General features: G+C 40.0%; 1 protein-coding gene across 5 annotated transcripts in view; it reads right to left on the bottom strand.

Annotated features, from left to right (window-relative positions):
- SHISAL1 (shisa like 1) overlaps positions 1–26,683 on the bottom strand; it is a 118,084-nt gene that overhangs the window by 11,934 nt on the left and 79,467 nt on the right. For 2 of the 5 annotated variants that reach the window (XM_087934188.1, XM_087934190.1), the window contains exon 5: positions 15,181–15,210. The exons of 1 other annotated variant lie outside the window; for it this stretch is intronic. In XM_087934188.1, the coding sequence (XP_087790314.1) occupies positions 15,181–15,210 (30 nt within the window). Of the gene's footprint in view, positions 1–2,065; positions 6,131–15,180; positions 15,211–26,683 lie in introns of those variants that run through there. 2 more of the 5 variants (XM_087934189.1, XM_026702622.2) reach the window with 2 other exon arrangements.

Genomic DNA, 26,683 nt, shown 5'->3' on the forward strand with positions numbered 1-26,683 from the left:
TTTTACTACCGGTTCTGTGGGCGTGGCTTGATGGGCATGGTGTGGCTTGGTAGGCGTGGCAGGGGAAGGTTACTGCAAAATCCCAGTCCCTCCCCACCCCAGCAACCTGCTTTCCAGCTCTGTTCTCCTGTGCAGGGCAACAAAAGGAGACCCAGCCGATCAGCTGGGACTCGGGAGGCAGAAAATAGGTGGGAGTGGGGCCAGTCAGAGGTGGTATTGGCCGGTTCTCTGAATTACTCAAAATTTCCGTAGCGGACCTGCTGAATACCACCTCTGTTTTGGAGTCAAGAGGGGCCAAGCTTGGCATGAGTTGAGACCCTGCTTCTTCTGCTGCCTGTGTATCTCTCAAGTGGGCAGAAAGCAAGAAGAAAGGGGAGATTCATGTAGGGGAAGACCCCTCGCCTCTTGATGTGAGCCACACTTTTGGCTTTAGAGCAGGGGTAGCCAACCTTTTGGACCTCAGGGACCACCAAACTCATAATTTTAAATCCCGTGGACCAGAGACCCTGGGAAAATCCCCCCAAAATCTGCAGGAAAATCCCCCGCCCCAATTTTCCTACCAATCGATCATTCTTTATTTGGGATCGCAGCTCCGATCTCAAGGGGAGAGAGAGAGACTTTTGGCTTCATGTAAGGAAAGCAGCAGAAGCAGCAGAAGTCTTTCTTTCTCCCAAACTCTGCCAAAATGGCACAATCTCTTGGAGCAGGAGGCCTTGCAGGGTTCCAAAGGCTCATTTCTGGCAGAGTTTGGGCGAGAGAAAGGAAGACTTTTTCTGCTTTCCTTGCATGCAGCCAAAAGCAGAAGAAGAAAGAAGCGGAAAGAAGCAGCTTGGTGGCCAGGCCAGGCACATGGGTCAAGTTCCCTCCCTCTGCCCTTTCCTCCCTCCCCTCACTATCTTGTGTTGTTCATAATGCAAGCAACACAAGCTTTGTGTTCCCACGGGCTGTGTGGGCGGTGCAGCCTTGTGTTCCCGTGCAGCCTGGATTAATTGCTTTGGGGGTGACATTTCTCTGTGGACCACCAAATTTTTCTTGCGGACCACCGGTGGTCTCTGGCCCACTGATTGGAGACCACAGCTTTAGAGCACTAGAATAGAACCCATTCCCCCTTATCAATTAATTTTGGATGTGCATAAATAATTCCCATCCAAGCAGTTCCATGATCAAATAAGAGGAAGCAGATTTATCAGGTCTGGTGATGGTTCTGCTCACGTTATGCATTTGTAAGTAGCACAGGTGTTAACTTAAAAATGCAAAACTCTGCATTGAAGTAGAGCCAATTTTGGAATTGAAATTGAGACCCCAAATGGGAAATATCAGGTTCCATCAATACCCCATTGATGCAGAAACATTAAAGTGCTTGTTCATGTCAAAATCCATATTCCTTTTGGGTGAAGACAAAATAAACAGTCATTGATATGTTTATGCAGTGATTTTTCTAAGGCTTGGCGTGGTTCTTTTAAACAGGTTTTTAAACCCCTCTTTCTTTCCATAAAATAGGAAATGTGTTTCTTATGTGGTGGGGAGAAGGTGAACACATCCCTTATTAACACTGCCAGAGTGCTTTGGAGTAATGTCACTAGAGTAAATGAGCCTCAAAAACGGATAGGAAAAAAAGAATAAATTAAAACATCTGGAAATTGTGGCAAGCAGACTTTTTCTTGCTTTGAAATGTCTTACTACTTATCCAAATAGCTTCTTCAGTCTCATTTCTCACCTATCTGTATAGGCCCGTGATGGCGAACCTATGGCACGTGTGCCACAAGTGGCACACAGAGCTATTTGTGCCAGCATGAGAGCTGCAGGCAAACTTACCTTACTGCACATGTGCATGCCTCACAGCTGATTTTTTGGCTGGTTTGAGGCCTTTTTCGACCTCTCAGAGGCTTGAAAAAAGCCTCTGCAAGGCTTTTCAGGACGAATAATAGGCCTGTTTCATCACTTCCTGTAATACCGGAAGTGACAAAATGGGCCTATTATTTGGCCTGGAAAGCCTTGCAGGCTTTTTTCAAGCCTCTGGGAGGCCGAAAAAGGCCTCAAACCAGCTGAGAAATCAGTTGTGAGGTACAGTGCAGTTAAGAAGGTGGTGTGTGGGGGATTGTGCGCACATGCACAGGGGGCATGTGGGGCACGCGCGCATTACCTTCTGGATGCTGGCACGTGAGTGCACTCATGCTTGCGTGTGTGCAATTTTTGGGACGGGAGCCTGATAAGGTTAGCCACCACTGATATAGGCTCTTTAGGTGGGGAGGCACAGTTGTTAAATATAATTGCTACTAAATCCTTCTCTTAGATGGGTCATTAAGTGTGACCTTTCTGACGAACGTGTGAATCTTGATCTTCCTGGGGGACTGATGCAGGAGCAGCGTAAAAACTGGGGGAACCACACTCCTCACATACAGGGAGTTCTCAACTTACAAGTTTGTTTAGTGACCATTCAAAGTTACAATGGCACTGAAAAATGTGACTTAGGACCATTTCTCATAGTTACGACCTTTGTCGCATCCCTTATGATCACGTGACTGAAATCCAGAGGCTTTGCAATTGGTTCAAATTTAAGGGGTGTGTGTGTCACGTGATCACCTTGAGCAACTTTCTCACAAGCAGTCAACGGGGAAGCCAGATTCATTTAACAACTGGGTTGCTAATTTATCAACTGCAGTGATTCACTTAACAACTATGACAAGAAAGGTCATAAAATGGGGCAAAACTCACTTAACCAACGAATTAAGTTGTTTATTATTATTTTCATCATCATCATCATCGTAACAGACCAAAGACCAGAACAAATAAAAACACTCAGTAAATATACAATTAAAAATTCTAGTGTAAAATAATAATCTATGATAAAACCCAGTCTGTCAATTATACATGGCCTAACTACAGTAAAATTACAACCCATAAACTGTGTAGCCCATTGTCAGTTTAATGCTAAAAAGGAAAGGAATACGTAGTGCAAAGGGTTTGCCACATTTGTTGTATAAAATAGCTCTGGTGGATTAGACAAATATTTCTGATGAATCCCCGGTGCCTGCTGCGCAGAATCTAGCCATTTGCGCTGTTCTCTTTTGAGGACAATAATATTCATGTTTTGGACAGGGAACGCAGGCGGTTTGTGAGAGGAGCTAAGGAATCCAATCAGTGGTGGGATTCAAAAAAATTTACTACTACTTCTGCGGATGTGACTTGGTGGGCGTGGCAGGGGAAGGATACTGTAAAATCCCCATTCCCTCCTCACTCCTGGGGGATAGTTACTGCAAAATCCCCACTCCCTCCCCAGCCCACTAACCTGCTTTCCAGCTCCGTTCTCCTGTGCAGGGCAACCAAAGAAGACCCAGCCAATCAGCTGGGACTCAATGGGAGGCAGAGAATAGATGGGGGCGGGGCCAGTCAGAGGTGGTATTTGCCGGTTCTCCGAACTACTCAAAAGTTCTACTATCGGTTCTCCAGATCTGGGCAGAACCTGCTGAATACCACTTCTAAATCCAATTATGCTAAAGTGTAGAAATGGAGGTTTCAGATACCATCTGTCCCCACACTTAAAAATAACCCTTAACAATTCTTTGCCTAGAGCCTATTCAGATTAGGTGAGAAATGAAATCACCCTCGAGGACATATGTAGGGTCCCCCAACCAATCTGGCTCAGACTGAAGAAGCTACTTGGATAAGCTGTGAAATATTTCAAACCAAACAAGAAAAGTCCAGTTCGCTTGACTCAACTTCCAGACAACTTTTACCTGGATGACTGGGAACCTTTGTTGAAATAAAGCGAAAGATTCCTGTCATAGAAAACAGGAATCTATAATCAAAATCACAGAAAAGTTTAGTCTAGGGTTAATATCTGGATTTGGTAATGCTATAAACGGATGTGCTTTATGGCCTCTCTTGAGCCTAACCTGGATTTGTCAAGATGTTTTATGACAGAGAAAGTCAGCCAGCAGGGTGCTTTTCATTTTCTGTGCTTTTCAGTAACCAGGTATCCAAGCTGTGAATTCTCTTATGGTGGGAGTACAGCTATAAACTTCTCAACAGAAAAACATACTGTCCTCTTTCTTCCAGGAATAATACGATCAGTTCCCATGATCCCAGGCTGCAAGTTTCTTTATTCGATCCTCTTCCTCTCTCAGCACCAAATTTTTTGCTTTCCACTCTGTTACGGCTTTGAAATAAACCACATTTATCTTTGCCCACAATACAGCCCTTCAGTCACAACTGTTGAGCATCCATCTTCCTGCATTATAAATGTTTGAAGCTGCTTCACCAGAAGGCTTAATTCACTCAAATTCCTGAAAAAAGTTCCGGGTGCGTGTGTGAAGACAGATGCAGTGAATGAAGTAGTTCTATTTTCTCCCTACTACCCATCATCTCCTTACCATCTCCTCCTATTAACGGACCAATTGCCTCCTTGAGATTTTTCTTGTTTCTTATATGTCGAAAGAACCATTTAAAATTATTTATTTTTGTCATTTGTTGCAAGTCTTAGTTCAGTCTGAGCCTTAGCTTTCCTGACTTTGCCCTTGCAGTTTTGGGCTATTTGCTGGCATTCTGTTTTTGGTTATCTGTTCCTCTTTCTATTTTTTATGTGGAGATTTTTATCTATTTCATTTTTAAAATATTTTTTTCCTCTCAGTTTGCCACAGTTTTTTACGCAACCATGCTGGCTTTGTCTGGGGTCTCTTGTTCTTCTTTCTCTGTGGCATAGTGTTAAATTGTGTTTTTATAAGCTCATTTTTCAGAATTTCCCAAACATCTTGAGTTGTTTTCCCCTTTAGGATTTTCATCCATGTAATCCTTCCTAAACTCTTAGCGTGTTGAAGTCAGCTCTCTTAAAGCTAAGAAAGTAGTTTGTTCAATTACTTGTGCCTGTGTTATGGTGAATTCCAGTGAGGCACAGTCATTCTCCCCAAACTTTCCACAACTTCAACTCCTTTTTATCATTTCATCTCTGTCAATAAGAATTCAGTCCAGTGTAGCTGGAGCCTCTATTTCCCTCTTCTATCTTTTGTGTTACAAAGTTGTCAGCTAGGTTCATGAGGAACTTATTGGATCTCCCATCTGGTACGGAGTTTGTCTCGCAGTTGATATCAAGATACTTAAAGTTCCCCATTACTACTGTGATGTGTTCCTGGCATTAGCTAACGGATTAGCAAAAATCAATTCATTTATTTCCTCTGTTTGGTTGGGTGTAGCATACATCTATGGCAATGTCATTCTTTTTTCCTTTTATATTAATGCATATGCATTCAAAGAGGCTTATCTTCTTGGTTTTACGTGCACTTTTCTGTAGCAATCAGGAGGCAGCAATCGATCCTAGGCAGAGGCTAATATTTGGAATAGACTCTTCTGCTCAAGCAGGGGGTTGGACTAGATGACCTCCAAGGTCCCTTCCAACTCTGTTATTCTATGAATTAGTGATTTATTACATATAATTCAACTTCACCTCCTCTTTTGATAGGTCTGGGATTTTTTATTTTTTTTTTGGAACAGTTACATCCTTCTAGGAGTACATTCCTCTGTGGCGCAGTGGTTAGAGTGCAGTACTGCAAGCTACTTCTGCAGCCAGCTGTCTACAATTTGGCAGATCGAATCCCACCAGGCTCAAGGTTGACTCAGCCTTCCATCCTTCCAAGGTGGGTAAAACGAGGACCCAGATTGTTGGGGGGCAATAGGCTGACTCTGTGAATGGCTTAGAGAGGGCTGTAAAGCACTATAAAGTGGTATCTACATCTAAGTGCTATTGCTATTCCAATCATGAGTTTCATCCCACCAAGTTTTGGTAATGGCAACTCTATCATATACTGGTACTTCAAGTATGTCCCTTAAACCTGAGTCCTTCATGGATGACCCTGGCTTTGCTTCCTATATCTCCTGTTTTATTCTTTGACACACTCCAAAAGTGCCTCCATATGGGAACACAAACGATTATGAAAGAATGTTCTTATACTGACAAAAATTGTCAGCTGAAGAAAATACACTCTGGAGGCCCATCCTAAAGGTATATTTTGTTGATTTGCAATTTAATCGCTGCAAGTTGGCATCTGAGACTCTCTCTTAAAGTTCATCTTCTACCCCAGTGATTTTATCAGGGTTAATGAGGCTTCTCCACAAAAGCCGATTTTCATCTTGCAATCTACAAAGAAAGCAAAAATAAAACCTTTCACATGTCTTGACTGGCCAGGAGAATGTGTACGAGCAGATGGCTACTGCAGAAATCTCTTTGATTTTTTTTTTTTTAGTGGTGGTTTTGAACCAGATTGTTTCCCTTACAGAATCTATTCCTCTAGAGCTGAGATGAAACAAGCATTAAAAAACCCAACTTCCTAGAATAGGAGACCTTGTTACCAGCCCACTTTGTCAACACTTTACCTCTGTGTGGGAAAGGACAAGTTAAGCAAGTGGTGAGATCTCCCTTACATAGGCAGAGGGTTTCAAGCCATCTAATGAGAATATGGCTTGAAACACCTCTTTGCAAAGAGAAAAGGCAGCCCATAATTCTGACAGCCCACCTATATCAAATTCTTGGTACCTGCTCCTCGTGCGTGCATGGCAGAGACCCAAAGAGCAGCTAGTCAGCAGGAGGCACGCACACATGTGCAGCATAGCTGTTGTGGTTAGCCAGTAGCAGGTGCAGACGGCTGAGGAGAGCGAGGACTCAGATGAGGGGCCAGGACCATTAGGGAGTGGACTGCTGCCTTCCGAGATTGTGGGGGCTGGCAGCAGCGGTGAGGAGGTTCCCAAGGAGCCTATGCTAAGTGCGCATGCATGCAGGATTGCTCATAGGAAAGAGCAGCTACAACAGCATGGGAGACTCAGGAGTAAGGCTGCAAGGTAATGGCCCCTCTTTCAAGAAGATAAAAGCCAGCTGTGAAAGGAAAGTACTTTGCAGAAGGCAAAGACGTTTTGAAACCCCAGCCTCGTGGACATTCCAGCATCCTGGGTTTGTATTTGAAGGTTCTTATTTTGCAAATTATTTCTTGTCTGTTATCTTTTGACAAGTCTCGCACAGTTTGGCAAGGCTTGTGCTTATCACAGCTAGTTATTTTGTAAAAACATTACAAGGTTTCTGTTCCATTTGGAATGTGTTTGATTTGTTGGAAAAAGGCGTGGGTCAGAACAGGAACTGAGCTGGGGCAACGGCTTGTGTGCTCACAAAGAGGGCTATGCATGCCACCTCTGGCACGCGTGCCATAGGTTCACCATCACAGCCACATGGCACCTATCAGCTCTGGCCTTCATTTGCAGGGCTATTTGCATGTCACTCTCAGATCTGAAAACTCTTGAAAAAGCAGAAGTTGTCAGAGGACATTAAGACTTTCTCAAGAGAAAGCTGTCCTAAGTTTTTGTCTGTGACAATTCTAGTTCATTGATTTTCTACTCTGCTGGTTTATTTTGTGCAATTATACAAAAACTGAACTTATGCTTCACCCATTGTTGGGACTTGGTGATATCAAGATTTAGCACAAGGGTCTTCAAACTTGGCAAGTTTAAGGCTTGTGGACTTCAACTCCCAGAATTCCTGAACTAACAGGCCTGGAGGAGGAATTCTGGGAGTTGAAGTCCACAAGTCTTAAAGCTGTCAAGTTTGAAGACCTCTGCTCTATCTTATATGCAGCTCTATCATTCCCCTCTATTGTAGTGGTTTCCTGTATCACATTGCCCCTCCAGGTTTCATCTCTATTGTTCCTGTGATGCATTTCCTGTTCTTGTATTACTCTAACACAAGGGTCTTCAAACTTGGCAAGTTTAAGCCCTGTGGACTTCAACTCCCAGAATTCCTGAACTCTAACATGCCTGGAGGAGGAATTCTGGGAGTTGAAGTCCATAAGTCTTAAAGCTGTCAAGTTTGAAGACCACTGATTTAGCAGATGGCTTAGGAGAAATCATCATAGAGCAGAACATAGATGTTCTATGAGACTAGAAGCTTAGTGTATTGGTATTTGATTTATGTTGTGGAAAAGTACCTAACATAATCTTGTTTCAGATCACACTGCTCTCAAATGGTTTCCAGACCAGAGAGAAAAAAATGCTATAATTAGTCTGTAACTCTACTTGCTGCTGGAATTATGCTACAGCTTCAAAGTCAAAATTATGGCTGTTGAACTTAATTATTCTTCCTTCTTCCTCTGTAAAAGTTTAGCACCAAGCAACCAGGAACATATGATACACGCCAGAGTCCGCAGCTAGAATAATGTTTTGATTATAGATATTTTTCATGCAAATAAATACAATGGCCTGCTCCAACCAAAAAAATCCTAGCAATTCCAGGCACCTTTGTTTTTGGAACTCCTTGGAGAAGAGCATACTGTACTTGCAGATGAAATGAAAGATGAAAACTATTTGCAAACATGAATTGCAAAGGACTTCCGGCTTCAACCGAGTTTCCACTATGAATCTAAAACCTACATCCACAGAAATTCAATTATATTTAGACTAGCTCAATACTTGTCCTTTGCTACAAAACTACATGGTCGGGCTTAGTTTTTGGGGAGGAAAATAAGGAAATAAAAATTTTGCCTCTGCCTACCAGCATCCATCGGTATTTATCTGGCTAGCGTCCTGTCAGTGTGCGAGAGAGTTGAGGACTGTTTGGAAACTGAAACAGTATTTGCTGCGTGAGTAAGGAGGAGACAGCAAGGAGTCTGGGTGTGGCTTAGCTCAACTGTTCTGTACTAAAACTGCTTGGTGCTGTGAAACTAAAACTGAAACTCCTCTCCTCTGCTGGTGTTTTGCATTTGGAACAGATTTCTTTTCAGGTGGGGAGGGGAAGTAGAACTCCTTAGCATCAGAGGGTGTTAATAATAATATACGAAATACTAATCCTCTGATGATCGTTTTGAAAAATCCTTTCTTAGTGAGCACCTAGAAGCCAAGAAGACATACGTGCCAAATTTCATGTTTGTAGACCTCACGATTCTGGAGATTTTGTGTTGATGCGTGAGTGGTATTTCGCTTTTATATAAAGTATATAGATATGCTTTTCAATTTCATTGAAATAAATGTTAACAAGCCTAGGCGAAAGGAAACTCAAAGGTAATTTCATATCTGCGAAAATAAACTTAGGCTTGCAAGTATTTAGTCTGTAATAGGAAGTAAAGTAGATGTTGTATAGGTAGTCCTCAACTTATGACCCCAAATTTCTGCTGCTAAGTTAATTTTGTCCATTTCACGACTTTTCTTCCCGTATTTGTTAAGTGAATCACTGCAGTTGTTAAATTAGTAACACAATTGTTAAGTGAGTCTGGCTTCCACAATGTATTTGCTTGTCAGAAGGTCATGACCCCAGGACACTGCCGTCATAAATGTGAGTCAGTTGTCAAGCATCTAAATGTAAATCACTTGACCATGGAGATGCTACAATGGTCATAACTGTGAAAAATGGTCATAAGTTACTTTTTTCAGGGCTGTTGTAACTTCTAATGGTCACTAAGCAAAATGTTGTAAGCTGAGGATTACCTGTATATGGTATCCTCTGGACAGCACATGTCTATACATGTTTTGAATCAATCAATCCATCAGAGGTACCAAGTTTTTAGAGCTGTCATGTAATTTCTGCTTATTTACTCACATGTGGAAAGAGAAATGACAGGCAATGACCGCTTAAAAATTAATTATAGGGCAAGTATAGCGACTGCCATTACATATAGCCAAGCGCTTAGTAGGGCTGGGCAAAATGGCTACTTCAAATGTGTTCTAAGAGATTTCTGTCTAAGTTTGAAAAAAAAAAAGATTGCAAAATAAACAGACTTCAAATCCATAACCCTCCTTCCTATCCTTTAAATGTACTTAGTAGATAGATGAAAACGCATGCTGCCTATTATTCTCATCTAATCCACAGACAAATGGTCACGGGAACTGGAAATATACTGTCTGAGGAATTAGTAATACAGGAAGTGTTGGAATGTGCTGAGATGGACAAGCTCACGTTAGAATTAAAAGGCAAAGAAGAATCAGAACACTATGGGGTCTGGGACAAATGGTACAATTGGCTAAAAAGTAGAAATAAGGATTAATGTATATGAATGTGTAGATGCTTATATATATATAAAACAGTGATGTCACAGTGTGGTCAAAAATGTTAAAGATGTGTATAAATTGAAAAAGCATAATACAAATAGTTTTTTTTTAAAAAAGAATCTTTTCTATAAGGGTTATAATTTTTTTTTTAAATTAAAAAGTCATTTCCTGGCCAATTTTTCTGTAAATTGGATGGTAGGTAGCAGTCAGGATGGATTACCATGCCACCTGTTATTGTGGCTCAGAACTGAAAAAAAAGGGTTTATGTTGAATTCCTAGTGTTTCCCTATGGCCTGAACTCCCAAGGTATCTTGAGTTTTGTTCTCTCTAAATGTAGCCCATTCTGAACATCCAATGAAACATTATAAGGGGGGCTGCTTTCTTCCAAGTCTCATTTCCTGTGGATAAAAACATAAATATAAGACAGTAGCTTATCTTTTAAAATGAAGTCTGGGAATTTATAGCACATAGGTTTTTTTTGCCATTGTGCTGGGATAAATTTAGACTCTCAGGCTAAATGGGGGAAATCGCACATGATTCTCCCAAGTACTTTGAGGACCAGCAAAAATTTTCATTAATACTGCATCCAGTTCTGGATGCAATATTCATGAAAGAGTGGAAAGAGTGCAGAGAAGAGCAACTAGATTGATTAGGGGAATTGAGGATAAAATATACGAAGAATAGTTACAGGTATTGGGTATATCAAGACTAATGAAAAGAAGGTTTAGGGGAGACATGATAACAGGGTTTCAATATCTAAGGGATTACCACAAAGAAGAAGGAGTCAACCTATTTTCCAAAGCACCAATAGGCAAGACAAGAAACAATGGACGGAAACTAACCAAGAAGAGAAACAATCTAGAACTAAGAAGAAAATTCCTAACTGTGAGAGCAATCAACCTATGGAATAGCTTGCCTTCAGAAGTTGAGGGTGACCCATCATTGGAGGCTTTCAATAAGAGAGTGGACAACCATTTGTCTGAAATGGTGTAGGGTCTGGGGGTTGGACTAGAAGACTTCCAAGGTCCCTTCTAATTCTATTACTGTATGTTCTATGAATTCTTCCAAAGTTATTGTCATACAAATTAACCAATGTGTTCCAGGTTGAGGAGCATCCGAGCTGAAAATTAAAAAAACACCCTTAAAAATAAAAATATTCAGAGCAGTTTCAAAAGCAATTGGGGATACTTTTGGAAGAAAATATTGAGGGAATGCACACACATTCTCTCAATATTTTCAGCCCACTAAAACTTGGACTTTGTTTAGGCATGTCTTGAAATATTTGGGATGCTCATGCTGGCTTAGAATCCTTTTACAGTTTCAATGCTCTTCTCATCTGGCTCTGGAAAAAGACCATTGCTATGTTGGCCACTGAATCCTTACCTGGCAAGAAGCAGGCAGTTTCTAAAATTTGTATTGATTAGGATTAAAATTTGCATAGTGAAGGGGAACTAGAGCAAACGAGAATCAGAAACGATGTTATGTCATAAGAGAGTGCTGCCAATGAAGGTACATTTTACTAGCCTTTGAAATTGAGAGTATAATTTGTTTACTCAAAAAAAAAAAAAAAAACCCTGGCAATATATTGATTGAAATATGCATTCTCTGGGCTTCCAGAACATTTTGTATTTGGTTGCAGTTGGTTATGAGTAAGGCATGATTAGAAACCCCGCCTAGACCAATCTATCTGCAGGAACATAGTGTCCCTCTGTTCCTAATTAAAGCAACCCCACTTTTTTTTCAACCTTCCACCACACCTGAAAAGAGATTCCTGCTGCTTTAAGCACTCTTTAATAAAACAACTCCTCAAGCACTGGTGACTTTCTTTTACTAAGAAGAAAGAAATTTGAAGGGTAGAGATGGCCTTCGGGGGCGTTCCAAGTGCTTCTTGTTTTGGCACAGCTCTGTTCTGTGCCAAAAGAGAACTTTGTTTCAACAACAACAACAACAACAACAAAAATAATTTTCTCTTCTTTCCTTACTTCATAGAACCAGCTGTTGAAAAGGCTTTATAATCAACTTCTTCAATAGCGAGAGCAAACCTCACTTATCTCCATTCAGTACTGGCTTGCTCCATTTGCTGAAGTGCATAAAATGAATTTGGGGACTCCCTTCCAGATCTCAGTCACATTATAGATATGTGATAAATAGTTTGTTTTTTTAAAGCCATGTAATAGTCAAATTCCATGCTGATGTTCTATGTATTAATTAAAAGCCATCTGAAAACTAGCGGCTGACTGGATTTACCCTCACAGATTTCATTAGAATAGGCTTAAATAATGTAAGCCTATGCAGCCTTGTAAGTAGTTACTACTGTATTGCTTCTGGGTCAGGAATATTTATTTATAAAAAAAGGCAAGGTGAAAACCTCCATCTTGCAACTGAAGCCCTATCCCTTTTGGTCTGTCGTGACATAAATCATATCTACAAGAAGTAAGTAGTGTTAAGGATTGTGCAAAAAAAGATTTTAAGCTCAAAAGTACCCTCTCCCTGAATTATGCTTTCATTTCTACCACTCCAGAAGCCAGGAATGACTATTTTGAACTTTTAGGAATGATTGGAACATTTCCAGGTAGGTAGGAATCACCAGCGCCAAATTAAAAAACAACAACAATGGTTTTGACCTTCAAACAGGGCATTCCAAGCATGCAAAACACTTGAAATTCTTAAAAGTAGTTCTACATCTTTCTTAACTGTTCTTGTGCCACAGCTGCCGCTTCTTCAGCCTGTTTTGCTTCCAAAATATAAAATGAGATGTACAAGGAAGAAGGGGTTAAAACAGCCAAAATGTCAACTGCAGTGATGTGATTGAAGCCCTTTTGTCAAGATTGAACCGCTATGCTTCTTCTTTCAAACCTTGTCGCTATTCAACTTGCCAATGAAGTGGTGGGGAGAGAAGGGTGGGATGGAGTGCTGAGAAGTTGTGCACGAGAACCTGGAAACCATCAAGGTCACCACTGCAGGTGCTTGAGAAAGAGGTGGATTGTTCCCATAACAAAAGGACGTTTCATAATTGGACAATGTGATCGCCCAGGAGTGGGGAGAAAGGGAAGCTACTGTTTAACTAGGCAAGCGTTTGTGTAGGAAAACCAGAGCTGGTTTTCCAAAATTAATACTATGTCCAATAAAATTGTATTTTTGGGAATTCAAAGCTCCTCAGAGTGTTTACTTATGGTTTCACTAGTCACACCTAAAAGAGGAAGGTGGCAACTGTCCATCAGTGCACATTAAAAATGTGGGGGAGGGTTTGCCATGGGCATGGCTACAATATTGTTTTGACCTACCAATGGATGTAAATGTTGCTTACACCAGGAAAAAAAATATGAAGGCAGTATTGTAGAGTGTAGCGAGCATCATCATCATTATTGTTTTATGGGAGAACTATGCAGATTTCAATCTCTGTCACTGAAACCAGTATGGCATCATGGGGCTGAAATCATACAGTGGAATGACTCAATTATGCCGAAGGTTGCCCTAATTTTTTTAAAAAAAGTTAGAATCCTTTGTTGTATGGAATGTGGTAACCTGGAATAAAATGGGCTCCTACTAATGTGCATAATACTGCTTCAGTGGGAAAGAGGAAATAAATAGAAAACTTTGCCCAAATTTTGTTTTAAAAGATTTTGAAATTGTGATGCTTCTTTTGACCAAACCTAATAAGAAAGGATGAATGGCGGAATATCTGTATGTGTGTGTGAGTGTGTGTGTAGGTAATCCTCAACTTAAAACAGTTCATTTAGGGACCGTTCAGTTACAATGGCACTGAAAAGGTGACTTATGACAGTTTTTCATACTTATAACAGATAACAGATAATCAGAGTTGGAAAGAAAGTTGGAAAGTAGGTCATCTAGCCCAATCCCTTGCCCAAGCAGGAGACCCTACACCAATTCTGACAAATCGCAGTCCAATCTCTTCTTGAAAGTTATGGCCGCTGCAGCATCCCTCATGGTCACATGATCAAAAGTCAGCTGGTTGGCAACTGACTGATGTAGTGTCCCAAGTCATGTGATTAGCTTCTGCGACCTTCTGACAAGCCAAGTCAATGGGGAATCCAGATTCACTTAACAACCATGTTACTAACTTAACAAATACAATGATTCACTTAACAATGTGGCAAGAAAAGTTGTAAAACGGGGCAAACTCACTTAACAAATGTTTCACTTAGCAACATAAATTTTGGGCTCAATTGTGGTCATAAGTCAAGGAGTACCTTATACATGTGAGTGTATGTAAGTGTTGTGGCCTGCCGGTGGCTGGTGGAGCTGGCAGCAGAGTTGGACAGTATTGAGGAGGTTGGGGAGGAACCTGGGCCAGTCCTGGAGGCTGAGGAAGGCTCGGATGAGGGCTCTGCATCAGAGGCAGAGATGGGGCCAGGGCAGGCTGGCAGTCATCAGCTGCCTTCGGGCTCAGACAGCAGTGAGGCGGGGGAGCTTCTGGATCTGGTTCCCAGCCTGTGCAGGCGCAGAGCTGCCAAAAGGAAGGCACAATTTAGAACTCAGGGTTGACATGGGAGTAAAAGGCCACATGTGGACAATGAATGGCCCCTCCCATCAGGATTAAAAGAGAAGCAAAAGGGGAAGGGGCTTTTGCAGGAAACAACTGACTCATTCGTTCATCTGTTCGTTCCAGCCTCATGCAGATTTGTCTGTATAACCCAGCCCTTCCCTGTCAGCACTGAGTATGGAATTTTACCGGGTAGCATTCCAGGATTGATAAAGGTCTGAGCTAATTAGTATACCTTCGCAAGACTGTTTGCCAAGCTGTTGGCTGACTGTGAATGAAATAAATTCACCTTAATGTAATAAAAGAGGTTTTTGCCGGGATTCAGAATTGACTTAGTGCTTTTGGGGGGGCCTAGGACAGAACAGTAGGTATGTATGTGTGTGGATATGTATGTATGTATGTATGTATGTATGTATGTATGTATGTAGATGATAGATAGATAGATAGATAGATAGATAGATAGATAGATAGATAGATAGATAGATAGATAGATAGATAGATAGATGAATGGGGGCGGGGGTGAGAACATAAAGGAAATACACATACACAAACTTTTCTTGTACAAAAGAGGAGGACACCTGGGGAAGAAAACCAGAGGGGTTGAGGGCCCCATCACAGATATAATTGGAAGTATATAATCTGTGTGGGTTATATATGCTCACCTGATCTTAACATACGTTCCTTGTTTAATACTTCAGAAAGCAAATTAAAAACAAAACACAAAATCAAGTTAATAACATAGTAGCTTGCCTCATACATATTTCTCAACCCTAACCCTAACTCAAGAGTTGCCTGGTTGGCCGTAATGCTAACCCTAACCTTAGAGATGACCACGGATAGAGAAGAAAACCTTAGATTAGAAATGTTAAGGAAATCCAGAAGCTGAAAAGTAAACCTACATAGATTTTCCTTGCATTGTTTATCTTACTCCATGATAGAAACGCAGAAAATGGAAAACTGCATGGACATGTATTTTACTGTAAACATTTTGGTTTCAGCATCACCAAGAAACCTTGTTTGCGTAAAATCAGACTGCTATTATAGTATTAAGTTAAAATAACTTTCAATACAGTAACCACATTCTTTTTAAAATAAGAATTCCTATTAAAAGTTGAAAATACAAAGATACAAAATCTGAAAAAAAAAAAAAAAATAAAACGTGCAAATAGAAAAAAGGTAGGGGAAGGAAAAATATAAGGAAAAAGATGCATAAAGAAATGATTTTCCTCTTGTTCAAGACAACTATAGCAGTTTCAATAATTTATGACCTTCTCTAATATTTCAACTAAAGACCTTTTCATTCCATTTCTTTCTTTCTTTCTTTCTTTCTTTCTTTCTTTCTTTCTTTCTTTCTTTCTTTCTTTCTTTCTTTCTTTCTTTTCTTTCTTTCTTTCTCTTCCTTTCTTTCAGTCTATCTATCTATCTATCTATCTATCTATAAATAAAACAATTTCATATTTTTTTACAACAAAAAAATCTCTTCTTCCCATAATTTATATCTATACACAAAAGCATAATAATTGAAACTTAATCAAGGAAAATCAATTTAACAACTACCAGAAACGTATTAAAAATCTTGATCTTTAAGCTCTTCAAATAGCGTCCTATAAGTTATCATTTTTTCTTCATCTCCACTTCCTAAATTTTCTTAGCAAATTTAACACTTTCCTTCAATTGTAACACCATATCTTACCACTTTCTCTAAAAATGGAACAAAAAAAATCTTCTTCCCATACCTTATCTATAAACAAATTGTTAAAGGCTTGTCATTCAGTTCTAATTAAGAATTTTTCTTTAAAAGTTACTAGAAAAAAAAAACATATTTTAATCCTGATTGAATAAACCAACTTTATGTTTCTTCTTTTTCCTTTTAAAACTCCTTTTAAGTAATGACCCAAAATTTATTTCTTTTCCTTTTCTCTGCATGTTTTATTAGAATTTTCTTCATAATATAAAACATCTAGTTGGTAAATCCAAGATAAGAAAGTTGTCCAAGCCACTCTTCCGAGTTGAAAGCCACACATCCAACTATCTCTTTTGATTTATTATTTGTGTGTTTCTTTTAGCTATTAAAAAACTTCAGCCATTTTCATTTGTATACATCTTTGTCCTGGAAAACATGATGGTCTAAGATGGATTACAACCAACTTTTATTTAACTTTTTAGGACTGACCCCTGGAAATATTTCATAATATTTATGAGAAAACAATGAAAGGAAGGCAACTCAATTGGCGAACAGGCATTCACTGCACTCAAAAGTACTAATTAGATATATACACTTTTGATATAATTATTATTCTTTTACTGTAACTTGTATGCAAATATAAATATCCTGATCCCTCATCTTTGTATGCCTGAAAAAGAGAAGGTGAAAGGAGGATATGGTTCACTTTTATCCAAATCAAAAGGTTTTATTTCAGAAGCAGTAACTCGGGACGGAAACCTGTATCAAGTACCAACTGAAGGATGCACTTTCGACAATGTCACTTTTTTCTTCTGGGTGCATTTTGAGTGGGCAAAAGTCAATGTAAGACTCAGGGGTGGGATCCGACTGGTGTAACTACAAGTTCGGTGATTTGCATTTTGTTGCGCGCGCGTGTGAAACGTCATCAGCTTGCTGCCTGGACAGCTGAGCAGCGCTGTGCACGGGTGCGCAGCGTTTGAAAAAGCACTTTTTCCCTGCTTTTTCAACCGCAGCTATGCTGCGCAAAGCAGCTGAGGTTGAAAAAGCAGGAAATAAAGGTCAGGTAAGAGCCCAGGCGGGCAGGCGGGCCAAAACAGCAGCAAACACAGAACCGGTTCTGTGCCTGCTGTTCTTCAGAGCTACCGGTTCTACAGAGCTGGACAGAACCGGTAGAATCCCACCCCTGGTAGGACCCACAATTTATGTTGCTTCTTGCTAATGTGGCAAAACTCTTCCACTCTGGTAAAGCTTTTGCTGTAAAATGTTTTGTTTAATTTGAAGAAAGCTTCACGCCAAAACCTGACCGTCTCTTTCCTAACTTTATTTATGTTTTTCCAGGAGTGTCTACAAGAGAGTCAAAACAGTCAAGATGGCGTCCACAGTCAGGTGATTAAAGCCTTTCTTTTTGTGTGTTGTGACCTGCCCTCTTGGCTTTTCTGATTGCCATCTTGGTTTTTCTAACTACTTCCGTATGTTTCCCATTCGTATTTATATTTCCTCATGCAAATTCAATTCCTGGTGACTCTGTTTGGTTTCATTCCTCAGCCTCCTTTAGATTTTTTCCTCTAGGGGATTCACAAAATTCACATTTCAATAGCTCATGGGAGCAATGTGAATTGGAGAAAGGTAACACCTTCTGAGTTGAGTTCAGCTCAGCCCGTGGTGATTTCAGGTAGTTTTCTTGGAAGAATGGAAGAACTTTGTCATGACCTTCAACTGCTAACCAGGTCTGACACAGCTAAAATTGCTGAAGGTGAATCACACTGGGGAAGTTCTGCTAGCTGATGTGTAGCTCATATTTTTGATGGCAACAGTACAGAAATAGTGAGTGTGATGTGATAGCTAAGGTTGAAAAAAGCAGGAAAACTGGATTCTAGTCTACCTTTTGTCACAGAAGCGCACATGTCACTTAGGGCCTCTCTCTATCTCAGCCGAATCTACCTCACAGGCGGTTGTGAGGGAAAATAGATCTTTTCCTGCATTTAGAAAGAATTGCACACCTGATAAAAATACCATTTGCTATTGTCTTTTTAGCCTAATGGTAACGGTAATGGTAACCCTAACTCTACGTAAAACCCCACTGAGTTACAATATGGACTTCATTTATGGCTTACTCCTTCTGTTGTCTCCAAGACTTTTCCAATACATAAAAAACATCAGCACATAAACAATTTATTAGAAATAATTCACTACGACCCGGTGGCCATTCATGCATGAAGCACTGTACAAGTTGTCCTCGACTTACAGCAGTTCATTTAGTGACCGTTTTAAGATACAGTGGCACCGAGAAAAGTGACTTATGACCATTTTTCACACTTACGACTGTTAAGGCTTCCCCGTGGCTACACGATCAAAATTCAGACGCTTGGCAACGAACTCACATTTATGACAGTTGCTATTTTCCTGGGGTTGTGTGTTCAGATTTTGTAACTTTCTGACCAGCAAAGTCAATGGGGAAGCCAGATTCACTTAACAACTGTTGTTACTGACTTAACAACTGCAGTGATTCCCTTAACAGCTGTGACAAGAAAAATCCTGAAATGGGGCTAAGCTCGCTTTAAAAAGCAGGAATGTTGGGCTCAAATTTTGGTCGAAAATTGAGGGCTACCTGTATTAAACCAGGGATGGATATTGATAGTGTGTGTGGTCATAAAAATGAACACAAAAAATGGCTAGCTGGAATCCTGAAGATTTACTCAGCAGATACTTGAAGTTGCCATTGTGAGTATACATACACACACACACGCACACACATACACACACACATTCATGAAAAGGCATTAATGAACTATCCTAAGATGACCAACTTTTTTACAATGAGAAGGACACAAATAAATTGAAGAAAAAAAACAAAGCCACTTGCGCATGGCGCACACTTGCGCACGGTACACTCTTGCACATGGCACACTCTCTCAAAACAATTCTCCTGTGTGGAGCCCATGGGTCGTATAATGGCAACTCGCCGCACTGTACCAAGCCTTGACGAATCGCCATGTCAAATACAAATACGTTGCATCACACACAACGGATCGGATCGGCATCGATCAAATACAGAGATTTATAGATTAGTCTTCAAATATCAAAAAGGAGGACACTTTTTGAGAGAGGACAGAATTTACAAAAGAAGGACTGTCCTCCCTAAAGGAGGACGGTTGATCACCTTAACTATCCAGAACTTATGAAGATGGAAGAGGAGAAGAAAAAGAATAAGGAAATAGGAAGGGGCGGAAGAGGATTGTCTACTGACCAATGTTTCATTATCTCATCTGAAAGTCTGTGGAGATTCTCCAGGTCATGGTTGCCCCAGAGGTGCTTTTTCAGGAAGCAACTGTCCTGTCAGAGTTGAAGAAGCTTCTTGGATGAGAAGCGAAACGTCTTCAAAGAAAAAAAAGAAAGTCCAGGTGCCTCCTGAAAAAGCACCTTTGGGATTATCTTATCTGGTTTCCCCATCTATGCCTACCAACTTCTTCTGCCTTCTCTTCACAACTCGGTGTTTCCTCTTCTTCCACAATCGGCCTCCTTATCACTGTCATTCTTTTCCCACCTCCAAACTCCTTCTGGGTCTGGCAAGCTCCCCCTGGGGAGAAACCTACCACCTCAACTTTTTGCAAATCAACCTACAGCCCAATGAGAACCACAGTATATTTGGCATCAATGAACTGTTTACACGCTCCCTACTTTACAAGGAAAGCTGCAGAAATAAACAAGCCCCGTTACAAGGATGGAAGTAAACGTTTTGTGGAGCCATTCTTCTCTTTTGACAAAGAGGGTGCAACACAGCTAACAGGAACATTTGCCACTTGGCTGGGCCCATTTAGTAGGAAAGGCCCTGGGGGGAGAAGATGAGAGAGTAGCTATGAAAAAGTAATGTTAAAAGAAGGCTGGAAGAATCAGCCAAGACCTCCGCATAACAATGATAAATAATAAGATAAAGATGATCCAGAAGGTTAAAGAATGAACCGTAATTAAGAAAGAAAGAAGGAAAATATTGTTGTCCCACTATAGACCTTAGCATAAACACATGTAACCAAAAAAATAAGTAAATAAATCCAAAGTGCAATTGTATTAACTGTGAGGATATTTTCAATGAACAAGGTAAACAGATAGAGATGCAGGGATGGGCTTCAAAAATTTTAGCGAAGAGTTCTCTACCCAGTTGCTGGCTGGGCGTGGCCTGAGTGGGCATGGCCTAGTTGGCCTCCTGCACCATGGCAGCGGGGTTTTCACCCTCCCCGGGGTCCGGAGGCTTTCCCCGAGCCCCCGAGTGGGCAAAAATGCCCTCCCTGGCCTCCGGAGGCTCTCTGGAGGCCTGTTTTTCACCCTCCCCGAGCCTCCTCCCTGTACTTACCTGGGATCCAAAATGGGCTGCGTGACGACTCCTGAGAGGGGAGGGGCAGGGTGGGTGGGACCAACCGGGATGGGATTTGCTGGTTCACTGAACCGGCCATAAAATTAGCTACCGGTTTGGTACAGGTTTGTCCAAACCAGGTTGAACTGATAGCAGCCCACCCTTGGATAGATGTACCTACCGGTATGTATGTCAGGCATATACTGAAATATAATACATGTGCATATTTAGAAATGTGCAAATGCAGGCTGGTAGGAAAAGGAAGTTTGGGGAGAACCAGAATTAGCTGTGTCATAACAGTTATTTTTTTTAATACAATTCTTTAGCATGGGAAACATCTCTTGCAAACTCACCTAAATATTATCAGTCCTCTATTTAAAAGGAAGCTTGGGGAACTTCAAAACAAGTGCTATTTATGGGAGGGCGGAGCTGGCATCGCGACGATACGGCATGCGATCTTGGAAGTATGAGATCGCTGCCAATATCTTTGCTCCTGGAGACGGTGAAAGTGAAGAGCGCATCCCGTCGATCCCAGGGATACTGCAAAGTCCCTGGTAGATCCAGGAGAAGCCCTTCTTGCCACCGGCAAAGAGGCAGCCATTAAAGCTGCTGAAGTTGGGACAGCTCCGAAACGGAAGAGAGCAGAAAGAGAGCGTGTGCCGGTTTGGTGAGAACTTTTTTTTTTATTCTAAGATCTGAAAGGACACTCTAAGGAAAAGAAAGAATCTGTAAAAGTTTTGACAGAAGTGATTAAGCGGCGATTTTAAATAGGAATGTCAAAGTAAGGTTTTTGGTTTTTTTTCTCATTGCTGGATTTTCTGTATATGATCTTGTATTTTGAAACTGGACTGGTGTTTTTCATTTATATCTATTTTTTTCTTGTCCTTTTTGATTTTGTAATATTTTAGGCTAGAGGCTCCCTTTAGTTATTTCATTATTTTTAAATATCTTTTTCTTTTTTTATTAATTCTTATTATATCCTGCCCGGAAAAGGAGGGGGAAAGTGAGAACAAAGAAACTTTGTAACACTGCCAACTAGAGGCTTGAAAATATTCTATTTCCCTGTGACCAGACAAAGCTGAGAAAGAAAGACCTGAGACTCTTTTTCAAGGATATTGCTATTTGATAAGATAGAGGGAAAAGCATGAGAGAGTATTATTGCAGGTGCTCTTCTGGGTTTCTATCAACAGCTGGAGTCTGGTGTTGAAACGTAGGGGAGAAAAAGGTGATAAGTTTTTGGAGAAGAGAGTTATAATAAGAGCCTTGGATAATCAAACAAAGTGCAGTGTATCCTTTTTACTTTTCCTAAGTTGTGCTATCCCTCCTCACCAGCTTTATTGTATTTTTTTTTATCTTTTTTTTTTTGTAATAACTATTTGGGGTTTTGGCTTTGTTGGAGCTTGTCTTTGTTTGTTTGTTTGTTTGTTTGTTTTTTTGGAAGTCCAATCTCTCCATTTGCTTTTTATTTTAAAGGGAAAGCCTTAAAAGGCCTTTTTTTCCCCTTTCCTGGTATTTTTGTTTTTTCATCTATCTTTCTGGTTTATTCTTATGCACTTTTTCTATTTGAGACCTTTCAATTGGATTAAGGTGTTGAAGAACCTGAAGAATTTTTCCCTTTTCTTTTTTTTTCTTTTTTCTTTCTTAAGTCTTTTTCTTTATCTAACTATTAATTGGATTAAGGTATACAAGAACCTGAAGAAATTTTGTCCTCCCTTCCTCCCCCGCCCTTTTAATTATTATTATTTGACTATTGAAGCATTTTCTTATCCTATAATATACAAAAAGGAACAAACAGTTAGATATAGTGAAATATTGAATGAAAAGGGTGAACTTAAATCTATGCAAAAACTAGAGGAACAAGGTATAAAGTTGAATTGGTTTTCATATACGCAAATACATTCAAGGTATGCTGAAGATTCTAAAACAGAAGGTTTCTATGATAAACTGACTGACTTAGATAAGATTTTGACAGGTATTGATGAAAAGGTGATTAAAAAATTGTATGGATATCTATTAGAAATTAAACTAGAAGAACAAGATAAAGAAACTATGATTGCTTGGGGGAAGAATTTTGGATATGGGATTGATTTAGAGAAATGGCAAAAATTGTGGTCTCAAAATTATAAAATGACAATGTCAACAGCTTATAAAGAAAATCTGTATAAGATGTTTTACAGGTGGTATTTTCCCCCAACAAGAATAGCAAGAATGTTCAAGAATAAATCCGAAAAATGTTGGAAATGTCATCAGACACCTGGCTCATATTACTATATGTGGTGGACTTGTGCGGATGCTAAAAAATACTGGACTAAAATCCACATGTGGTTGGAAAAAATGACAAAAAAACATATAGACTTGAAACCAGAGATATTTTTATTGGGAATTTTACCTGAAATATATAGTAAAGACTTGAAATACCTGATTGTAAATTTATTAATAGCGGCTAGGATTGTATTTGCTAAAAACTGGGAAAATGAGAAAATACCATCACAGGAGGAAATCATTAAGAAAATATTGGAATGTGCTGAAATGAGTAGATTGACATTTGGAATTAGAGAACAAGAGGATAAAGAATTTTATAAAATTTGGGATCATTTCTATCAATGGTTACACAATAAAGTACAGTAATGAAATATGACTTTTAGAAAATAATAAATATATAAAGATGTACTATTTCTTATTATATTTACAAAATGATTTTAGGATAGATTTGGGATGATAATATGAATTGTTATAAAATAAACTAAGTAAATTATGGTTATCTTGTAAAACATGAATGATTAAAAGTATAGTCAAACGATTGATTAATAATGATACTAAAGTATTTAATTTTTGATTGACAATATGAGATTATATGTAATGTAATTGTAATTGAAGACTATGAAAATGGAAGCACAAAACAATGTGTAAACCAACCGGCACACTGTATGTACACCTATGGAAGATAGCTTGATGTTTTTATGTTTTGTTTGTTTATGTTTGTTTTTAAAAACCAATAAATTTTTTTTAAAAAAAAACAAGTGCCATTTATAACTTGGCACTACGCACAAAATATCTGCAGGTTTTCTCCTGCAAGAATCTAGGCCATTAAATTTGCAGGGGATGAAAAGGAGCAGAGCTTGTTTAGCTAAAATCGATCACACTTTTTTAAAAAATCACTTCTCCCATCACAAGGTCTATGTAGGCTGCGTGAAGGCCTGGAGGTGCTCCTTTTTCTACGTTACTGCAACGGGCACTGAGAATGTATGGGTTCTTTTTAACCTGGGGAATGGATGGTTGGCTACCCATGTCAAAAAGCTTTCTTCAATTATAGAGGTCGTTCACCAGCACGTGGATTAATTATTCATCAACCCTAGACAGAGCATATTGGAAAAAAATGTTTTCTTCAATACCTTTACAGAGGCCAGTCTCAGCTCTTTCTGGGGAAAACATTCAGCATTGTAATGTTTAGGAAACTAATCATGTCACCTTTACCATTATGCTTCTGATCGGTAATGGCTTTGCAGAATTCATGACACAGCTTCATGTGTGTGTGTGTGTGTGTGTGTGTGTGTGTGTGTGTGTGTGTGTGTGTGTGCATGGTATTCAGCTTTGTTCGGGTATTTTCCCACGCCTTTATAGTTGTACTTTTATAGTTGTAGTGACGTTTTGGCAGAATCTTTAAAAGCACAACTATAAAAGTACAACTATAAAGACATGGGAAAATACCTGAACAAAGCTGAATACCATAAATATAAATACCTGTGAAAACATAAGGATCTATCTATCTATCTATCTATCTATCTATCTATCTATCTATCTATCTATCTATATCTGGAACATACTCTTGGAAAGCACCCCCCCCCTTTGTTAATAGCCCCAGAAAGATTGAGCCATCCTATCTACAAGACAAAAGGCCTTCAACTCCAGGGTGATAGGATTAGCCCTCACTCAAGATCCAAACCAGGACAAAGCCATTAAGCCATAATAGGAATTGTCCAACATCCTTTCAGAACACAAGCCTCTTCATTGCATCATCACCCAGCAAGATTCAACCAAGCCTGGGATACAGACAGCCTACAAGGTTAGCTGGACCCCCACATAGCCTCCTGGGAGTCTGACAACCAATAGGTTACACTTCTTGCACAGGAACAGGAAGCTCTAGGGCATAAATATCTCTCACTCTCTACTCCATGTGTTCAGCTGCACCAGGACCATGTGCTTAATGGTACTGCTGCATTAAACCAGTTTTCCAAGCAGCCTCCATGTTTCCAAGTGTCTTTCTCCCCGCTTGGAACTGAACCCAGATGGACATTTCTTCCAACAGTCATCGCAGCTCTTTCCATTTGTATCTAAGGAAAACCAGTGGAAAAGCTGGCTCTTAGGATGCTCTGTGTAGCAGTTTTGCAAAATTAGTTGGGTAGATACTTAACTGCCTTACTGCTATTCAAACAGATTCTATAAAGGTTAGATTAAACCTGCCCTTGAGTGTGTGTGGATATTTTCATCTTCTTGTACATTCATACTGCATGCCCTGAATATTTTTTTCTACAAAATCAAACGCACACATTTGCAAGGGAGATTGCATCACTTAGCATACGTTTGCTGTTTCTTTGGGATGGATACATATGCAACAGATCAAGTAACTAGAATTTCACATTTTTCTGTGTGTTTGTCATTCCAATAGGCTTGATTAATCATGCATCCCAATCAAAGGCAAAATACAGAGCTACAAACTATTATCTAGACTGCTAGTGCACAGTTCAATTGATCTTTCTGCTTTCTCTAAATTGGTCCAAAGGAAATATTTTCCACTCAATGCCAAAACTATGAATTTCCCCTCTTGAAAATAGAACATCAGACATGTTCCCATTCTTTTGTAATCTTATTAATTTCTGAAATCCCAGCTAGTTATCAGCATCTAGCTGTGTTGGCTCTCTGCCAAAAGCTAATCCTTGAAGGATGGGAGACCATAAGAAAATCCCAAGTTGTTAGGTTAAATCCAAGGTAAGCGATGGCAAAAAAATGACTTTTGTAAGGTTGCCAAAAGAATTTTACCGCTGCTGCCCATCGTCACCTTGGTTAGAACTCAAAAACTAAATCTATTTGTCTCTTCAAACAAAACTGCTCCATTTGTTTCATTGTTCTTTTCGGGCAAGGATGAAAGAGGCAAAAAAACAACATTGTAGCTAGGACAATATGCCACAAAATATTTCATGTTTGTAAAACAGTGAATTTGTTGGCGTTTTCCTTCTTCTTTTACATCTGAGAATCTGCTTTTCCAATACTCAACAAAGCCCCATTTTGGTTCCTTTCTCCTTCTCTCCTTCTCCAGCTCCTCTCAAACCCACATGTCTTCCACCTTCCTTTTTTGTTGCAGCAGGAAAATGGAGGCCTTCGACGGTGTCCAGAAAATCCACATGGGGGCTATGACGGTGTGAGGGAAGCTCCGCCCAGTTTTGATGGGCACTGTGGCTGCCATCTTACCTTCCTGAACTCTACTCTTCGGATACTCCTGGAAACACCCCAAACCCCAGCAACATGGATTGACCTCTTCTCCATGCAATGATCGAGGGTTGCCATTTTTAAAAAAGGAACACAAAGCAATGACCCACATTTTCTGGTATTTCTACTGTTTTCTATATCCTTTTAAAATGTATCATCATCCCTATCAAGATGAAGGCCACAAATGTTCTAAAGAAGTTCTGTCCCCACTTAAAACTGAAGAAAATGGAGGTTTAATCCTAGATTTCTATGGCCAGTTTATGGCTCTTCCCGTTTAAGCTCTTGAGTTAAGTTTAAGGCTGTCAGTTCCCATTACACAGTTATATATGCCTACTAGCTTGATTTTTGTTTACACGCACGCCCACCCACACCCATCTTAATCCCAAAGGCCACCTAGGTAGAAGGCCTCGATGTCCACAGCTTCATTAATGCTGACTACTGAATGATTTTCCAAGTGCAGAATTTTCCCAAAACACTATGGCCCCATGGGTTTTGGGGTGAGAGGCCTGGTGTCCAACTGATGCATGTTCAGAGCCTGAAGTAGAACTCAAGGAAGGGCTGTTGGTACTACCCTCAAGTGGCTACCTGGAGACGCTTCTGCCTGCAAGCCCCTTGAACCTGCACTTAGCTTCTGACCAAACTATCCTTA

This window comes from Pseudonaja textilis, chromosome 5 (assembly GCF_049901715.1).
Source record: "Pseudonaja textilis isolate UNSWEBS1 chromosome 5, rPseTex1.2, whole genome shotgun sequence".
NCBI classification, from domain to species: domain Eukaryota; kingdom Metazoa; phylum Chordata; class Lepidosauria; order Squamata; family Elapidae; genus Pseudonaja; species Pseudonaja textilis.